This window comes from Salvelinus fontinalis, chromosome 2 (genome assembly GCF_029448725.1).
Source record: "Salvelinus fontinalis isolate EN_2023a chromosome 2, ASM2944872v1, whole genome shotgun sequence".
Lineage (NCBI taxonomy): Eukaryota > Metazoa > Chordata > Actinopteri > Salmoniformes > Salmonidae > Salvelinus > Salvelinus fontinalis.
In genome coordinates this window covers 31,171,186-31,188,631 of record NC_074666.1, presented here as the reverse complement: position 1 = coordinate 31,188,631, position 17,446 = coordinate 31,171,186, and the positions used below count along the sequence as shown (strand labels likewise).

General features: G+C 41.7%; 1 protein-coding gene across 7 annotated transcripts in view; it reads left to right on the top strand.

Annotated features, from left to right (window-relative positions):
- The window catches only part of LOC129816556 (glutamate receptor 3-like), a 114,652-nt gene that overhangs the window by 95,360 nt on the left and 1,846 nt on the right, over window positions 1-17,446 (top strand). For 2 of the 7 annotated variants that reach the window (XR_008753571.1, XR_008753570.1), the window contains exons 9-16: window positions 85-192; window positions 2,036-2,242; window positions 3,791-4,164; window positions 5,731-5,929; window positions 10,342-10,589; window positions 11,356-11,470; window positions 15,267-15,381; window positions 16,828-16,916. Coding sequence is in view for 5 of the 7 variants with exons in the window: in XM_055871178.1 (XP_055727153.1) it covers window positions 85-192; window positions 2,036-2,242; window positions 3,791-4,164; window positions 5,731-5,929; window positions 10,342-10,589; window positions 11,356-11,470; window positions 16,828-17,073 (1,497 nt within the window). In the remaining 2 variants the exon portion in view is untranslated. Of the gene's footprint in view, window positions 1-84; window positions 193-2,035; window positions 2,243-3,790; window positions 4,165-5,730; window positions 5,930-10,341; window positions 10,590-11,355; window positions 11,471-15,266; window positions 15,382-16,827; window positions 17,077-17,446 lie in introns of those variants that run through there. The other 5 variants (XM_055871178.1, XM_055871157.1, XM_055871168.1 and 2 more) reach the window with 3 other exon arrangements.

The window sequence follows — 17,446 nt, the reverse complement described above, 5'->3', positions numbered from 1 at the left end:
CCAACTGCCCTTGGAGGCTTTACTCACAAATGTCTTTTAAATGGCTGTTTTTTGTAATAACTATGATGTTTCTGTCACTTTCAGACTGGGTACTGGAATGAATTCGAAAAATATGTATATATTGTGGATGCGCAGGTCACCAACGAGTCCTCTTCTGTGGAAAACCGAACGATTGTGGTCACTACTATTATGGTACACTTTCCAAGCAGATTTTAAATGTTCCACCTCTAAAAAATTCTGCCACTCAAGGTCAAGGTGTCCATTGTTACATTCTGTCCTGGGAGGGTAGAACTATTTTCTTTTGAGTTGCTTTCCATCCACTCACTACATGTTGAAACAGTCGATTCACAAAGAGTGTTTCAACTGTATCCGTGTGGGTGTTAAAGCATTTTGATTTTCCATATTACGGTGGCCTGTTGTAGCAGTGACATCACAATAACGGCTTTGGTAATGATAACTAGCCTATAGACGTAATCTAATACACATTCAGTGCATACGTAAGTAAAAACCTGTTTCTTACTCATTAAGTAAATGGTCAATGATGACAGGGATAGAGACAACAAAACGACCTTTAATGATCAATTGTTTCTTACTGGGGACACAAAATAACTGCCATTTGAGGAGGACATAAAAAACCTCAAGGCTTTAAGGCTTTGGTTTGTTTATCCCCTTGTTCAAATCTATTTTGGATCGTCCACTACAAGTTCTGTACTGAAGTATAACCTCTGTGGCTTCTTCCAATATCCATCGATATTAGGGGTCAAAGGTCAGGGATAGCAAGAGATGAAGCATTTCCCAGCTCAAGCAGAGAGATTAAAATAAATCAGCTGGATGTATATATGGTTAGTTAGAAGATCTTGGTCATTTTTAAATGTAAAATAAGGTAAGCCTTATCTTACATTTAAAACGATGGCCTTCTTTCTGACTCTGCCTATTATGTGTTCATCTTAGGCAAATTCAGAATACGAAAGTCAGACATTTTCATCTAGATGTAAGCATGTCATGCTCATACTCATAATTAGTTAGGATACTTCTGATAGACACAGGGATATGGTAGGACCATTGTAATGTTATGAGAGCAATAGTGTTACACTACTCATCTAGTGATCATGTATTAGTCTATTCACATTGTAAATTGACAAAATCTCATTATGCATCAGAATCAGCTATATTTGACTTTATTGTTTCAGAAACCCATTTCTTATAGCATAGAGGTGAAAAGATACCTTCAGCACAGAAAGAAAGAAATGGACCATTGACACGGATTGGGATGTGATTTAAGATCAATCACTCTGTGTGATTTTTGAGCCAAAAAGAAAACCAACCACATCTCAGAGTTTGAAGAGCCAAGTATTTGTATGAACACCTCCCAGTGTATTCTGTATGGAAGATAAGCTCAGAGTTGGTTTGATGACTTGAATGATGTAGCCTCCCTGCACATTCATCGATGTGTTTGATGGTGTTGCAATAAAAACGGACATTACTGTAATCCCTCGCCAATCACTGCCATTTACATGATGAACTGGAAAGTATCACAAACCCCTGTTCAGCCTGCCCCTGTCCTACCAAACCGATGCAAAGCTAATGCACCCTCCACCCGGCCCCCACCTCCTTAGAGTTGTGGCTGGGTTTAGCATGAAGGAATCTGGCTGAGTGACCCACCCCCTTCCCCCTTCATGCCTGTCTGTCAAAGGCCTTACTGTCCCCACTGGTTACCCGGGCCGGGCCCTGCCTCTAACCCACTGCTATGGAGGCTGGCTGCATTTGGCTGTGGATCGGGTCAGCACCCCAACATCCCCATGTGACCAACTCTGTGTGTTGCTTCTTGTCCATGCTGTTCTGTTATTATTTCCTGTTTGTGTGCTCTGTGTTTGTGTCTGTCTATGTCTGTGTATGTCTGTGTGTGTAATCCAAGCATGTGTGCATGCAACAATCACGGTGTGGGTTTAAGAGGACTGGCCTCAAGAGGAAAGGCCTCTGTGAATGGAATGTGTGCATGTTCAACTATAAACTCAACATTATGTTTAATTAACAGGAATCTCCTTATGTGATGTACAAGCGAAACTACTTGTCACTGGATGGGAATGACAGATATGAAGGCTACTGTGTCGATTTAGCGGCTGAAATTGCAAAACATGTGGGGATAAGATACAAACTGTCAGTAGTTGCGGACGGGAAGTATGGTGCAAGGGATCCAGAGACCAAGACGTGGAACGGGATGGTGGGTGAACTGGTATATGGGGTAAGTGACAGTCTCGACATACTGAAGCACTGTCACCAACACAGGGACGGGGGCTTGGCCAGCTCTGGCTTGAGGTATGTGGGCTTCATCTGGTTAACACACCTAAACCAGATCTTCGGCATGAAAAGGCCAGACCTTGCCCAGCAGGGTGAATGTGGCCCACATTCATTCAAAAGTGGCCCAGCAATTACGGGTATTTGTTAGGGTCACATATCACAAGCCAGAACTGGCTCATAAGCAAAGTGTGCCTACCCTCGCCCTGGTCGCATCTCCCACATTCGGACCAGATCTGGCCTTTTACTGTTGCGGTGGCAGCACTGATCCATATGTGCCACCCAGCAACCAGATCTGGCCCGCAATCCTCTACTGACTGGGTGTGTGATTTTCTCCATATGTATCTCCATAAATCAGATCTTAATTGAAAGATTGATTACTTTATGTTATGAACCACTCACTACATGTGTAAGTATGAGCCCATTTTCTTCTTTCATAAAACACCAACTGTGAACTGGTTCATGTTTCATTAAGGGACAGATGACAGCCAGACTACAAAGTGAAAATGAAAAACATCTGTCAGTTTGAATGCAAGCAGTGATACTCTGAACGCATTTGAATTTAACACGAAATAGCATATTCCTTTTGTAATGAACATTTTACCAACCATTCTGTAAAATGACAGCCCTGACTCTTCAGAGAGCTGAAAGAGAGAGAGATGAGATCCTTCTATAATTGACAGGCTTTGTACAAGCCCTGAGACACCTCTCTGTATCAACAGTAAATCCGCCAGACCATTAATTAGCCATTCACATGCAAATGAGCCAGTGATATATTGAGACAAGGAGTGGCTTGGAGCTGTGTTTTTCATAGGGTCCCTGCCTAACCCTCACTAAGATGATCCCAGCCCTCGCATGGCATTTACATATTTATAAGTCAAGGCCGGGTCCGGTTGTAACTCTGGGACCTGAAAAGCTATCGATGGGAACATTTATTACCTAGCTGAGCTATTCGCTAATAAGGCTAGAAGGCTTTAAAGACAATCTGATAAAGGAGTTGAATTTCCTAGGCTGATTCAAATATCATGGTCTGTTTGCATAAGCTCTTCAACCTCCTGTTTCCATACCTTCTACTTCATAGATGGATCTGACTGAGTAATGCACTCTTTTGGATTAAGGCAGAGACATTAGCCACTACTAATGCTAACTGAGATTGGTCCATTTTAAGCTGGCAGGTCTCACTTTCTTCTTAAACGTATCTGATATTTAATGCATTCATTTTTCTAATCCACCATTTCATTTTTCCGTGCTCCATCTCTACTCATTGGTTTCAGCAATACATTATAGATATACTATAGTCATAATGAGATATTGAAAATTGCCTGATGACCAGTTTATTTGATCAAGAAACAGTGAAATCACATAATTTATTTAGATGGGCATTCTATTTGAAATTGTTATAAGTCGGGCTTTGATCACAAGGCAGTTTGATGTGATGTGTCTGTGCTCTGTTTTGAACCACTAACTCCTCCTGTTCCTGTTCCCATGTTTCCAGAGAGCTGATATAGCAGTGGCTCCTCTAACTATAACATTGGTACGGGAGGAAGTGATAGACTTCTCTAAGCCTTTTATGAGCCTGGGGATCTCCATTATGATAAAGAAGCCTCAAAAGTCAAAGCCGGGCGTGTTCTCCTTCCTGGACCCGCTGGCCTATGAGATCTGGATGTGCATAGTGTTTGCCTATATCGGTGTGAGCGTGGTGCTCTTCCTGGTCAGCCGCTTCAGCCCATATGAGTGGCATCTGGATGAGAACGACGAGGCCAAAGACCCCCAGAGCCCTCCAGACCCACCTAACGACTTTGGGATTTTTAATAGTCTGTGGTTCTCCCTGGGCGCCTTCATGCAGCAAGGATGCGATATCTCGCCAAGGTTGGTTACTGTACTCCATGTTCCATCACCTCAAACTCAGCCATCCTATCATCTACATACTGTACCATCTCTCTGCATTTTATGGTCATAATCACTACAACTCCCATCATGCCATGGTGCATATATGTTATTTTTTGGTTGTGTCTTGTTTTTTTTGCCCTCCACCCCATTCACCTCCACTTCATCTTTCCCTCATGCTCTTTAAACACACCACCACTATTCCTCACTCTCTCACTCTTTCTCTCCAGGCTGCATGCTAACAGTTATGCATTGCATCCACAAAATAACTTATATCCAGCATCCCGGGGACTGTAAAATGCACAGGGTCATTACATCCGTAGTTTCCCCTATTCTCCATGACTATTGGAGGGCTACCGTGTTTTTGCTGCATGTCCCATTTTACGGTCATCAGCCTGGTGCGTATAATGTATTTAAAGTGGAAGACATTTTTATCAATTTTCACTCTGATGAAGCACCTTAATAGCATTCAATTCGGCCCCTACCTCATGACTAATATCATGCATTTTCATATAGACAAAAACTTACGCCTCTTTTCATTCATTCAGTCCACCTCTTCACTCATCATCACTGTTGTGCCGGTGTGTCCCTCATTCCTTCTCGGGGGACTGTCATTGTTCAAGCCATCCCCCCTCATCTTGTCTGGGATGTTGGGCCATTGTAGTGCATCTGAATGAAGATCAATGAGAGAGTGTTCCAGGACATGTCTATCAGAGCTGAGCATCAGTCTCACCTGAATAGTGATGGCTACAGGGCTATAGGGTAATGGTTCACTGAGATCAACATTTAAACATGCATCGTTCGGATTCGTTCCTCGGTAATTGTTCCCTTACTGTCTCTATGATAAGATGATTGTTGTTTTGGAGCATTGCTCATGAAAAAGAAGGGGTTTGCGTGCTGAAAACTGAGTGATGGCTTCTCATGTGCAGTGAAGAAAGTCAACTCTAAATAAAAGACAAACCATTTAATCCTTGTAACATAATACTAGAAAAGAACACAAATCATTCTATGGCAATTTAGGATGGCAGGTACTATTTGAAAAGCCCATAGAATGCCAAAGAGTCAATGCCACAGATTTGATGAATTTGATGAAAACTATTTAGTAAATGTCACTCTCCCTCCTGGAGGATCGGTTTTCGTGATATACTACAGTAAGCCTAAGGTTAGTAGTTACCGTACTAGTGGGGATCGTCAGCCTCATTGAAGCTGATGCACGCTAATCTCTGCTTGCTGTGTTTGTGTGTGCTATCATTCAGCCACAACACAGCCCTCCACACAAGCATCATAGAGCAACAAGGCTGGGACACCATGTTTTTCTCTGTGTAAAGAGCATTAACATTGAGGTATGTGGGTGAGATTTGACATAAATCCAAGTTCAATGCTCTGAGGCTGTGCATTTATGTCAATACATGGTGTGTGATACCCAAACTCTACACAGGAAGCAGTGGACTCCAAAGGCATGGCGACCTCCATCCCGCTGTCAGTGTGTAGGATTGAGCACCCTGCTCTCATGTCCCTCTGTCCTCCTCCTCCTCCCTTCTCTCTCAGGTCTCTGTCGGGCAGAATCGTGGGGGGTGTGTGGTGGTTCTTCACCCTCATCATCATCTCCTCCTACACAGCCAACCTGGCTGCCTTCCTCACAGTGGAGAGGATGGTGTCTCCCATAGAGAGTGCTGAGGACCTGGCCAAGCAGACAGAGATTGCCTACGGGACCCTAGACTCAGGCTCCACCAAGGAGTTTTTTAGGGTGAGTGACTAAACTAACTGGGGGTTACGTGTGTGTCCAGGTTGATGTTATAAAGCCTGATGAAATGAAATTGCAGATTTCTTTTGGAGCTACTTATGTTGTTTCCAGAGTACATTTCTCTTCTGGCACTCGTATAACTGGCCAGAAGAGAATCCAAGAATTACATGTGGACAAGCACTCTGCATACAGACAGAATGCTAATGATTTATTTTCTGACTCATCCCTACTTTGTATTGCCAGTGGGGTGGATCTGAGCAAACAGCCGTGAAGCATTCAGAGCGCATAAATGGAGAGTTGAGAGATGGACTGACAGCTGGAGGTGTTTGTGTTGCACTATAGGAGTCAGCTCATCTTCTCATTAATATTTGAGGCCGAAAACTAACTTACAATGTGCTTTTCTATGTTGTAGTATAGATGAAAATAGATTTGCGTTTGAACACTGGAGACCTTTAGCCCACATATGATTGCTGACTCAAGTAACACAAGCAGAAGAGCTGCACGCATCTTTACATGACCCAGAAATGACCCTCTGTTTACACAGCATGGCCAAGCCTGTCATAAACTATTACTGTAATTTACATGAACGGTCCCTCCCATTGAAATTGTGCAGATGTCAAGCATGATTCAATCATGGCCCTGAATTCATTACATATCCAGCTACTGCTGAAATTTGCATGATACAATGCGGGGAGACAGCTTAATTATTTTATTCAGCAATACATTGATACTGATGTTCTGTTAGATGCATCCATCTTGAAGAAAGCATTGAGCAGATATTACCATGCAACTACTGTAAAAACATAAGAAGCTAGAGACATAAGCAACTGCAGCCCATCATGATTTGTTCAGATTTTTTGTGACCCCCCCCCACCCCCATCAAAGTTGCCCATCCCTGATATAGAGCATCCATGACATCAGTCTGATCAAGTCAGGTGCTTTAGCTTGGCTCTTGTAGTCCATCTGATATAATGCTGACTTCGCTATCGATACCGAAAATCATTTGTCTTGTTATGTTTCAAGTGATAACAAAAGTGCTCTCACAGGGGTTTCAGTATTGACATTTAAAGCACTTTCTGTGACATTTACTGGATTCTCTGGCTACATTCATTCTTGTCACCTGTATTGTGTAAATGCCCTTTCCACTCTGGAGACAGCTCAGGTCCCACCCCCTCCCCCAGTCTATTCTAGCTTCTCTCTCTGAAAACCTGGGCTGAAGGCCCTGCTGCACAAAAGGCCCTTTTTCCAAAAGACACACTGATTTCCATCTTCCTTTTGCCTGAAGATCATGGAGGTGTAACTAGCAGCAATAGGAGCTGAATGTACTGCAGATTTGAACAGATTTTGTTAGTGAAACATATTTGCCCTTGATTGATACACCCATAAGGCTTCAACATCTGTTGGTGCATAAGAAGCAACCGCTTCCAAGGAATGTCCCGCTGAGCAACCCCACCCCCTCAATCAACTCCCATATGGTCTCTCCCTGTACTCTTTAAATGGGTGTGTGATGCAGGGGGTAAAATCCACCTCTCTGGGGTGGGGGGTGATGTGGGGAATAATTTGTAGGGGAACCTGACTCCCCATTGTTGAAGAGTACATACTAGTCAGCTCAATTTCATTAAATTCCTTGGTGTGCTGTGAGTGTAAACGCAACCATCACTGATGAGAACTGTATGACAGTATTGGCGTTTGTGAATATTTGAGCAGAGTGATGCTGATGCCAACATAGCAGCAGATGGTGTATGTGCAGATCAGAGACTAATATTTTGACTGCAGCATTGGTTGTTTCTCTATAGTTTAATAATTAACATGTTGACTCATATTTAGCTAATTTATTGAATCCCCGCTGATCTGATCCTACCCCCTGTCATATCAGTTGTCCTGAGAACACCAGGCATCTCTACAGAATCAACTAGAGTGACACCAATGTGTTCATTATGTTCAACAACCCTATTTACAGTTTACATTACAGACCAATGATGTAATCATCAAGCTCATCAGGAGTCAAGCTCGTCACTCCCAATAAAGAGCAGAGGAGCTGAGGCCGTTAGAGGTTCTGTAAACTATTGGCATCCCAAATCACCTCCCCAGAACCACAGCACTCTGTCTTTTTGATTTAATTAGGCAAGTCAGTTAAGAACAAATTCTTATTTACAGTGACAGCCTAGGAACAGTGGGCTAACTGCCTTGTTCAGGGGCAAAACGACAGATTTTTACCTTGTCAGCTCAGGGATTCAATCGAGCAACCTTTCGATTACTGGCCCAACGCTCTAACCACTAGGCTACCTGCCACCCCGTCTGAACTTGTTTCAAAATTATAACATTCAGAGTCATGTAATATATTAATAATCAGCTAACTGAAATTAAGTGACATTGTAGTTTCTGTATACAGCCACCTCTGTTAAACATATTGACACTTCCTATGAGGATTTACTCAATCCAGAGAAATATGAGAATGCACCTGTTTGCTCTGGTGTGCAACCACCTGATAGAAGAAACAGCTGAATGTCCAGCAAATGTTATCCCCAAAGCTTAGTAAGTCAGTCAATAGACAGCCTGTAGACTGATTTTAGAGAGCACATCAGAACTGGTGCTTAGTGTACAAACAATATTGATTGGAGAGGAATTTTTCTCTACGAAAATTTGGGCCTTCTTCGTCTGTAAGGACGTGTTTGTGCGTGTGTGTTTTTACACTCTTTGAAAAAAAGGTGCTATCTAGAACCTTAAAGGATTCTTTGGCTGTCCCCATAGGAGAACCCTTTGAATAACCCTTTTTGGTTCTAGGGAGAACCCTTTTATGTTTATTTGGATCCCCATTACATGACAAGTAACAAAACACTGTTACGCTGAAAGACAAGGACAGTCACACAAACTTAAAATACAATGATATACAAACAATACAACAACAAAAAGGTATGTGTGTTAGAGTGCATCTGTGTGTGTGTCTCCTCACAGTCCCTGCCGTTCCATGAGTTGTTTTTTACTCCGTGTGTGTATTACTATTCTAGTGGGTACCAGAAATCCCCAAAAGACCCCACAAGGATAGTAAAACAAGAAAAGTTCCCAGGAAGACAAAGGCTATTTTAGGCTTATGGGTTATTAGGGTTAGAGTTAGGGTTAGGGGTTACGTTTAGGGTTAGGGAATATAGGATTTTGAAAGGAAATGCATTTTAGGTCCCCACAAGGATACTAAAACGTATACTGTAAGTATGTGTGTGTGTGTGTGTGTGTGTGTTCGAGAGCTTGCGAGCATGCACGCGTGCGTGTGCAACTGTATGCGTGTGCTCACACTCGTAAAAAGTAGATCAATCTGTTTATCTGGTTAGTACAGTCATATTTCACACTAAATTTCACGATGGTCCACAGTAGCCAAGCCATCAGCAGTTTAATATGTAATGTTAGATTTAGATTGATTCAGCTATTATGGTGGGCCGATTGCCCATTCTCCATTAAAAAGTGAAAAGGATATGACAAAACAAAGACTTGCCAGAAATGAACTTCCAATGGCCCTCTCAGATTAAATAGTAATATCTATTCATCAACAATATATTATGTTATTTGGGGCCCAGGGCAATATAGCCATAGATATAATCACCAAGTTGACTCTGTTTTTGCCACATTAAGCATTCACTTGCTAATTAAATCAATCTATAGGCTATTTATACACATGCCTTTTTTGGTCATGAGAACATCCATCCTAAAGTTGTTCGGTCACTCGGCGGAAGGTCACATAAACCAAGTTTAATGCAGCTTCCTTGTTTGTCCTTCTGTTGTCGACTGCTGTGTGCATACCCCAGCTCCATGGAGACCCGACGCCAGCCACTCAAAGGCCAATTTTAGCAGCAGCTCCCTGGGTGTGTGTCAGTAAGGGCAGGGCAGGGCAGGAGGCAGGAGGCAGGAGGCAGGAGGCAGGAGGCAGGAGGCAGGCCAGGGCATGGCAGGGTTGTGTTCTCCTCTCAGCACGTTATATTGCTGCTCCAGGTGGCAGCAGCCCCACTGATCCATCCAGGTGACACCTCCAGAACCCCAATGTCAAAGGGCATGCTGACTCACTTCCTGTCTTGTGAACTAAGGGGGATGGTGAAAGGGAGCAGGTGGTCAGTCAGGTGGTTGTCCTGTCGATGGATGCTGTGGAGAAACGTGGCCCTACAGTTTTGTTTTTAGTATGCTGCCAGCTTGTCAGACCTTAGGCCCTATCTGCTGTTGGCAACAGGCCCACTACAACGACTCCTTTACTCAGCTCTCTGGGAGCACAGAGAACACTCTATTGACTCATGGCAAAGGACTACACTGTATATGAAGGTGTATGTGTGTAAAATGTGTTATTTAAGCACTGAGCGCTATGGTCTCCATTTTTTTTAATACACTACTAACCTATTTTTGTCTTCTCTCTCTCCCTCTCTCCCCAAATGCAGCGCTCCAAAATAGCAGTTTATGAAAAAATGTGGTCTTACATGAAATCAGCTGAACCGTCAGTGTTCGCAAAGACCACTCCAGAAGGGGTTGCCCGAGTGCGAAAGTCGAAAGGCAAATTTGCCTTTCTTCTCGAATCCACAATGAACGAGTACATTGAGCAGCGGAAACCTTGTGACACCATGAAAGTGGGCGGCAACCTCGACTCTAAAGGATACGGTGTGGCAACACCTAAAGGCTCAGCATTAAGGTGGGTGGGATAATATAACAATATTCTCCATGTTGTTATAGTATTCCACCTACCCTGATGTCTCCTGTTGTCCATTTCCTCTTCTTCCTCACTCCTCAATTTTTCATTTTCTGAGGTTCATCAGGAAGTAAACGGTATTATGTGTTTAACTCTCGTGTAGACGTAAAGCCATTTCTATCATGTTCTCTCTATGGTTCGTTTCTCTCTGTGTTTCTGTCTTTTTCTTTCTCTTCAAAGGGAAAGTACTTATTGGTATATTAGTCATATTTACTAAATCCATTTGTATGTTGATGTGCCCCCACACCCACCCCTCGTTTGTTTTTCTCTTCCCCTCAACCTTTCCTCTCTTTGTCCTCTGTGGTGTCCCTCTTTGGCAGTTCTGCATTGCTTCTAATTTAACAGTTCAATGTGTTTCTTTCACTTAACTTGCTAAAAGCTGCACTGTCACTTGTGATGAATGTTAACGTGCATGCTGTATGTTGTCGTTATTCTTCTATTCTCTATGGCAAAGTGTCCCTATCCCGCACACTTCAGTTCTGAGCAATGTAACCCTCCATACCACCTCTTTAATATTTAACACTTTCTTTGCTGTAAAACGCTTCTTACCTCTACACACCGTTGAAATTCTTTACCAATTTGTCATTTTCGTGATCCCCCTTATGAATCATTTGATATTATTATTATTATTACTATTAACTAATATTCTAATATTAGATTTCTCACGGACCTGTTCGTTTTCTTACAAGTCATGTTTTATCGTTTCAAGAAATGCTGTTAACCTGGCAGTGTTAAAACTGAATGAGCAAGGCCTCTTGGACAAATTGAAAAACAAATGGTGGTACGACAAGGGAGAGTGCGGCAGCGGGGGAGGTGACTCCAAGGTCAGCCTCAATGTCACCAATATCGGGTATCGTAGAGTAGAGTAATCGGCAAGCCTGTTATATCACTACTGTAACCAATAGGCCCCAACCACAGTCCACTATGGCCCTGTAACAGAAAACCGTGTGGCTTTTTCTATTTTATTGTGCAACTGAGATCAAACTGGGAACCCTTTACTTGGCTAATGGAGGAAAAAGACCAGTAACAATTTAGATATTTCTGATTTTAAAAAATTTGCTATTTTTTAACTGCAGGTAAAGAAGTGTTGAAGCTAATTATTTTTCCCGATGGTTGAAGAGTAGCACCACTCTGGTAAGAAGCCATACTGTATGACCTCCTTTGGGGAGTCAGTGTTTTGCTCTGCAGCAGCGCTGCTCTGTGAGATATTTCCTACGTTTCTCCAGAGGCTTTTTAGTTTAGTGCTTTGCCCTGTGGTTGTCAAAGGCTAAACATACAGAATGGCAGAATGTACATTTCCTCTGCTTTTTATATCCACAGGACAAACATGGTGGAATTATAATGCTCTGTTTCACTAAAATGTACTTCAGGGGGCTTCTATTTGAAGAGAACAACCCATTTCATCACTTATTTAACTGACAGTGGATTAATAATTTGTTGCAATTGATGCCGAATTAAGTATTGATTAAGAGAATAACATGGCAGTGGCCATGTACCCTAGCACTGAGGTGTACTGTAGCACTCTCCAAACTGCCTCAACCTTGGGTGCTAGGGCAGGCGAGGCGAACAGCGTAGTCTTGAGGGGACTAAGCATTGCAGGCAAACGTGAGAATTCTAATGACAGTGACACCAAATGATCCAAACTTCTGTCTGTTACCAATAACATCGCTGAAAACCTTAGTCTTAGCTTGTGACCTTCATAGATTCCTTTGGTTGGTCTTAGTCTCCATGACCAGTCAGTCTCCCCATGGCCGGCCCCATCCCGACAAATGACAACCTGCAAGAGGGTGGAAAATATGACTTGATCTTGTGTTTCAGAACACGAGGGCACAGCGACAGCCTGACCGTGGATCCGTCTCTGTCTTTAATCTTCTGCTTGCATCTTGACCACAGTACACTTGGCACATTGTAGAAGAACAGGCAGACTGACTTTGATGTTGTTGACTCTAGTCATTCATTCCTGAGTGTAAGCGGGACATGAAAACTATAGCAGAGCAACACACAGCAGCTGCCTCGTCCTGCAAGCAATCTGCCTTGAATCCTTGGTAGAGAGAGGGTAGCCATGTTATGATATTGCACCTGACTGCCACATTTCTTGTTTATTCTTTTATTCTTAAAAATGCATGTGTTGGTACTTTAACAATGTGCTTCAAATATATTGTATGTAATAACCACTGACAGAGGAAAACCCAATATATTATAGACACAAACTAGATCTGACATTGGCAAATTACACTGTAAATATACCATAAATACCTAGGGAAATTGTCTCAAATATGAAAGTAGACTACATGCTTATCACAGACATATACTCAATAAGGAAAGTTCATACAGCAGGTTAAGAACTGGAACGAGTAACTATTTCTGATAGATATTTGGATGTATGAGAATCGGATGGTGTAAAGACATGAGTACATCGTGTTTCTTCTGTGTGTCATGTTTTCTCAATTGTGCATCTTTTGTTTTAAAATTGTATTTGATATTTTGAATGAACTGTCAAATACTGTGTGGGTTGATTTTATAGTTTTGTCGATTTGTATGTTTTGGGAGTGTTCTGTTTGTATTGTTTTCCAGTTTTTGTTTTGTCACCTAAACATATGTATTTATTTGACACCTGAATCATACTTGATGGTAACAGTGAAAGAGTCATTAGACATCCCCCACCACAGACACTGATTTTATACTCTCAAAAAAGAACTGAACATTGCTTTTTTATATTGCTCCTCCTCGTTGTTGGACTGGATCAAGACGGGACGAAGCAAAGCATGTTTACCTAGCAGCTAACAGCAATCACAGTCACAAGGTGAAAGCCATCTGACAGGCATGCTCAGTACAGCGCGTACATCAGCATGTGTCATTATCATGTCTGCCGCTACTGGACAGACAGACAGACCCTCTGTGACACGTTAGCTAGGAGAGTACTGTCCTCTAGCTCGCTGTTAGCTTGTCAGCGCTCTCAGTCCACTGACCTCTAGGTTGCTGGGTCATGGCTGGGTCAAAGCAACAACAACAACAAAAAACAGGTGATCATTTAGTTCCCTCTTGCGTGACCCGTATCCAGAGCTGGCAGGGTGTCTTATGAGGGCATGCAAACACATGAAGTGACTCTGAGTCACTAGGACACCCTGCCTGCTCTGGAAACGGGTCACGCAAGAAGGTACTAAATGATCACCTGTTTTTTGTTGTTGTTGTTTTTGCTTTGTTCCCATGACTACATCATGCATTATAACACTGTTATGTTATGGCACTGTTATAGCGCTGTTATTTATTTAGTCTGTCTTTACTATAGCCTAAAAAAAGGGGATGGTACTCTTCCAAACCAAATAGCCATGCCATTGCCAGGGATTCTTCTTGCTTGGGGACTTAGTAGGGAAACAGATGTCAGTACACCCAGTTTGTCCTGATGTTGTGCCCATTCTGTCCATTGTTTAGCTGCTACTCTCCATAGTGATACCAGTACTGGAACCTTGCCCGATGTGACTTACCATGTCCATAGCAACAGCTCAGTATGAGTAGGAGAGCGTACTAACTGTGCAAAGCTGCTGTTACTAAACTCATTCCTATTCACATAGTTCTTTTCTGAGACTTACTGTGAACCATAAATGTTGTCGAAGTATGTTGTCTAAATTGCTGTGAAAATAAGTCGTCTAGCCAGATAAGATCAAATATCCTCACATTCTCTCCTCTTTTATGTAAATATTATGCTATTATGCATGAAGCAGACTACAGTGGTGAATACAATATATTTAATGAAGTTAAATTACAAACCCTGATCATTTTTCAGGAAGAAAATAAACACAGAAATGGAGCAGTCATGTAGATAGCATAATGTCTTACAAACATAACGCCCTACTTCAGGACTCATTAGAAACTGTTTAGCTTTTACATTCCTTAGTCTTATTCAGTCAAATCTACATGTATATTTTATTGATATCATTGCATTTAGAAGTTAAAGAAAGTAGCTATATACACTAATCATGCAGCCACAGAGCTTCATAGAATCAACATGTTGGTATATATTGAAATGATAGAAAACCAGATTGGCTACAATTCCATATTACTCCAATTTAGATCTACCGCTCTCTTGTAGTTCCCAATGTTACATTTGATTGATGTTAATTGCACAGTATAGGTCTATGCAAGTCAGATTTATAGGTGGCTCTGTGGATGCATGTGCAGTGAAGGGCTGTATTTTGTGAGGCGTTGGCTATCCTCAGCTAGAACCAAAATGGGCTGCTAGTTTTTGTTTGTCTGTTAGTCAGGAAAGGGTTCCTGTTAGATCCACCTTGCTAAACCCTTGGTCAAAAAGCTACATGTGCCCATAACAATTGCACCTTTTTTATGCACATACAGAGCTATATTACAGTAGCTATTCTGCTAGTCCCAATCGTAAGTACTTTTTTGAACAGTGTGTGCCGATTACTCAAAGCGATACAGGTAGGGTCTGGTACGGTAGGGGTTAGTCCTGGTGTATGAAAGGTAACAGTTAGTTTTGCCTGCTCTCTGTGTTGTCTTGGCCAGGACCCTGCTCTATCGCTTTGTAAAGTATGAAGTAGTTTAAAGCTTGAATAACATAAAATAACATAATATAATGTTATTTATGTTATTTCCCACGTGAAGAACTCCTGTAAACCTTGCAGTATTGAAACTCAGTGAACAAGGCATCTTAGACAAGCTGAAAAACAAATGGTGGTACGATAAGGGTGAATGTGGAACCAAGGACTCTGGAAGTAAGGTCAGTCGCTGCAGGTCTTTTTGTACTGATTGCAAATTGCATTTTGACTTAACTGTTCATATGCAAATACCTAAATAACATACATTTAAAAAATATATATGTATAGAATATTTTATCTTTCATTTTTTCATTTTTGTTTTTGTGTTCCAAGAATGAGATATCTGCAACACAGTGAAAACATTGTAAACAATATTCATGACCTAGTTTGTCTTACACATCCGCATCCACATTATTAATGTTTACATTACTGTTAATAATATTAATCATTATTATTCCTAAGATCTCATTACACAGCTTAGACATATGTAATGATAATTGAAAAGGTGCAGCATGCCTTGGAAAATGTAAAATTACATTTGTATTCATACTTACCATAGACAAATGACAACCATTGAATTGTAACCATTATGCTACTGTTTTGTTGACCAAACTTTTATTGAAATATTGTTTATTAGTGTCCTTACTTATTTGCGTGCTAATTGGGTATATTGAATCTATTAACATTATACAGTGTGACTTACTGAACAAGCTTCATTACTCTGACAAACTCCACCTGGTCATACAGTGACCATGTGGAATCTGAAGGTCATGTTTGAACTGTAGAATGTCACAATAAGGAGATTTTGTTTGCACACTTCATGAAGTTAAAGGATTTAATATAAACCAGTTATTTAACCCTCTGAGAAATTCAGAGGACAGGACATACTGGCCCTGTAGCCAATGTCAGGGCTCTCCTATGACAGTCTATATGAAGCACAATTTAAAGGACACACTTATAGGGTTAAAATGCAAATGGTAAAACTCTTATAAATTAATTTCAATATCTAAGTTTGGATCTTAGTAGCAGCAAAATGGTTCAATTCACAGTTCTAACAGCTTGCCACTTTGATTGAAATTGTGAGATTCAGTCAGATTATTAATGGTACATTTGAAGAACTACAATATCACAGTGAAGTCAGGGCCAATTAAGAGTTTTTTGACCTGTACGACATTGACCACCTTCCTTTAGGGTGGCCTCGTAAACGAGCCACAGAATAGGGTATAAGGAACCTTTTTCTCGACATTCACCAATCTAGCTATGTTATTAACTACCTGCAGAGTTGACCCACCTCTCCTGCTATTGTTGAGGATTGACTGACCTACCAGACAGTCCCAAGCTGCTCCCAGCTTCCTACTGTTGTAGGGAAGTCATTCAGCAGGTCAACCTCTGTAGTTTACTTCAATACTACCCCACAGTAGGCATATGTCTCCATGGGATTCACTGCCTACACAGTTGATAGAACCATACAGAGTTGTTGGGGTAATCCATTAGATCACTAATAGTGGGGGTGTCATCTTCATTAGAGCTGTATTTGACTTGGGGAGATTTTGCCTTTCTTGTTTGATCAGGTCACAACCAAAATGTCTGTAAAAAAAATTCTTAACATTGTTCTTTACCTTTCCCAGGACAAGACAAGTGCTCTAAGCTTGAGCAATGTGGCGGGAGTCTTCTATATTCTGGTTGGAGGGCTAGGGCTGGCTATGACCGTGGCTTTGATAGAGTTCTGTTATAAGTCACGGGCTGAAACCAAACGACTGAATCTGGCTAAGAATGCCCAAAACTTTAAACCAGCTCCTCCGGCAAACACCCAGAATTTTGCCACGTACCGAGAAGGCTATAATGTGTATGGAACAGAGAGTGTTAAAATCTAGGGGGTATGTCTCTCCCACATTTTGTCCCAGTTGTCTTGGCCAGGGCTCTTCAACCCTGTTCCTGGAGAGATATCGTCTTGTAGGTTTTTGCTCCAACCCTAATCTAGTGCACCTGATTCTAAAAATCAGCTGGTTGATAAACTGAATAAGGTTGCTTACAACTGGGGTTGGAGTGAAAACCTACAGGAGGGTAGCTCACAAGGAACAGGGTTGGAGAGCCCTGTCTTGGGCACTAAGTGTCTCTCAGAATTGATGTCACCCTGTTACTGAATGCCATTGCAACATAATGTTATGATAAGCTGATAATGTTTTCAACATAAGCAATGCATGTATTGTATGTTCTAGAATATTTTTCAAGAATAGGCTACAAACA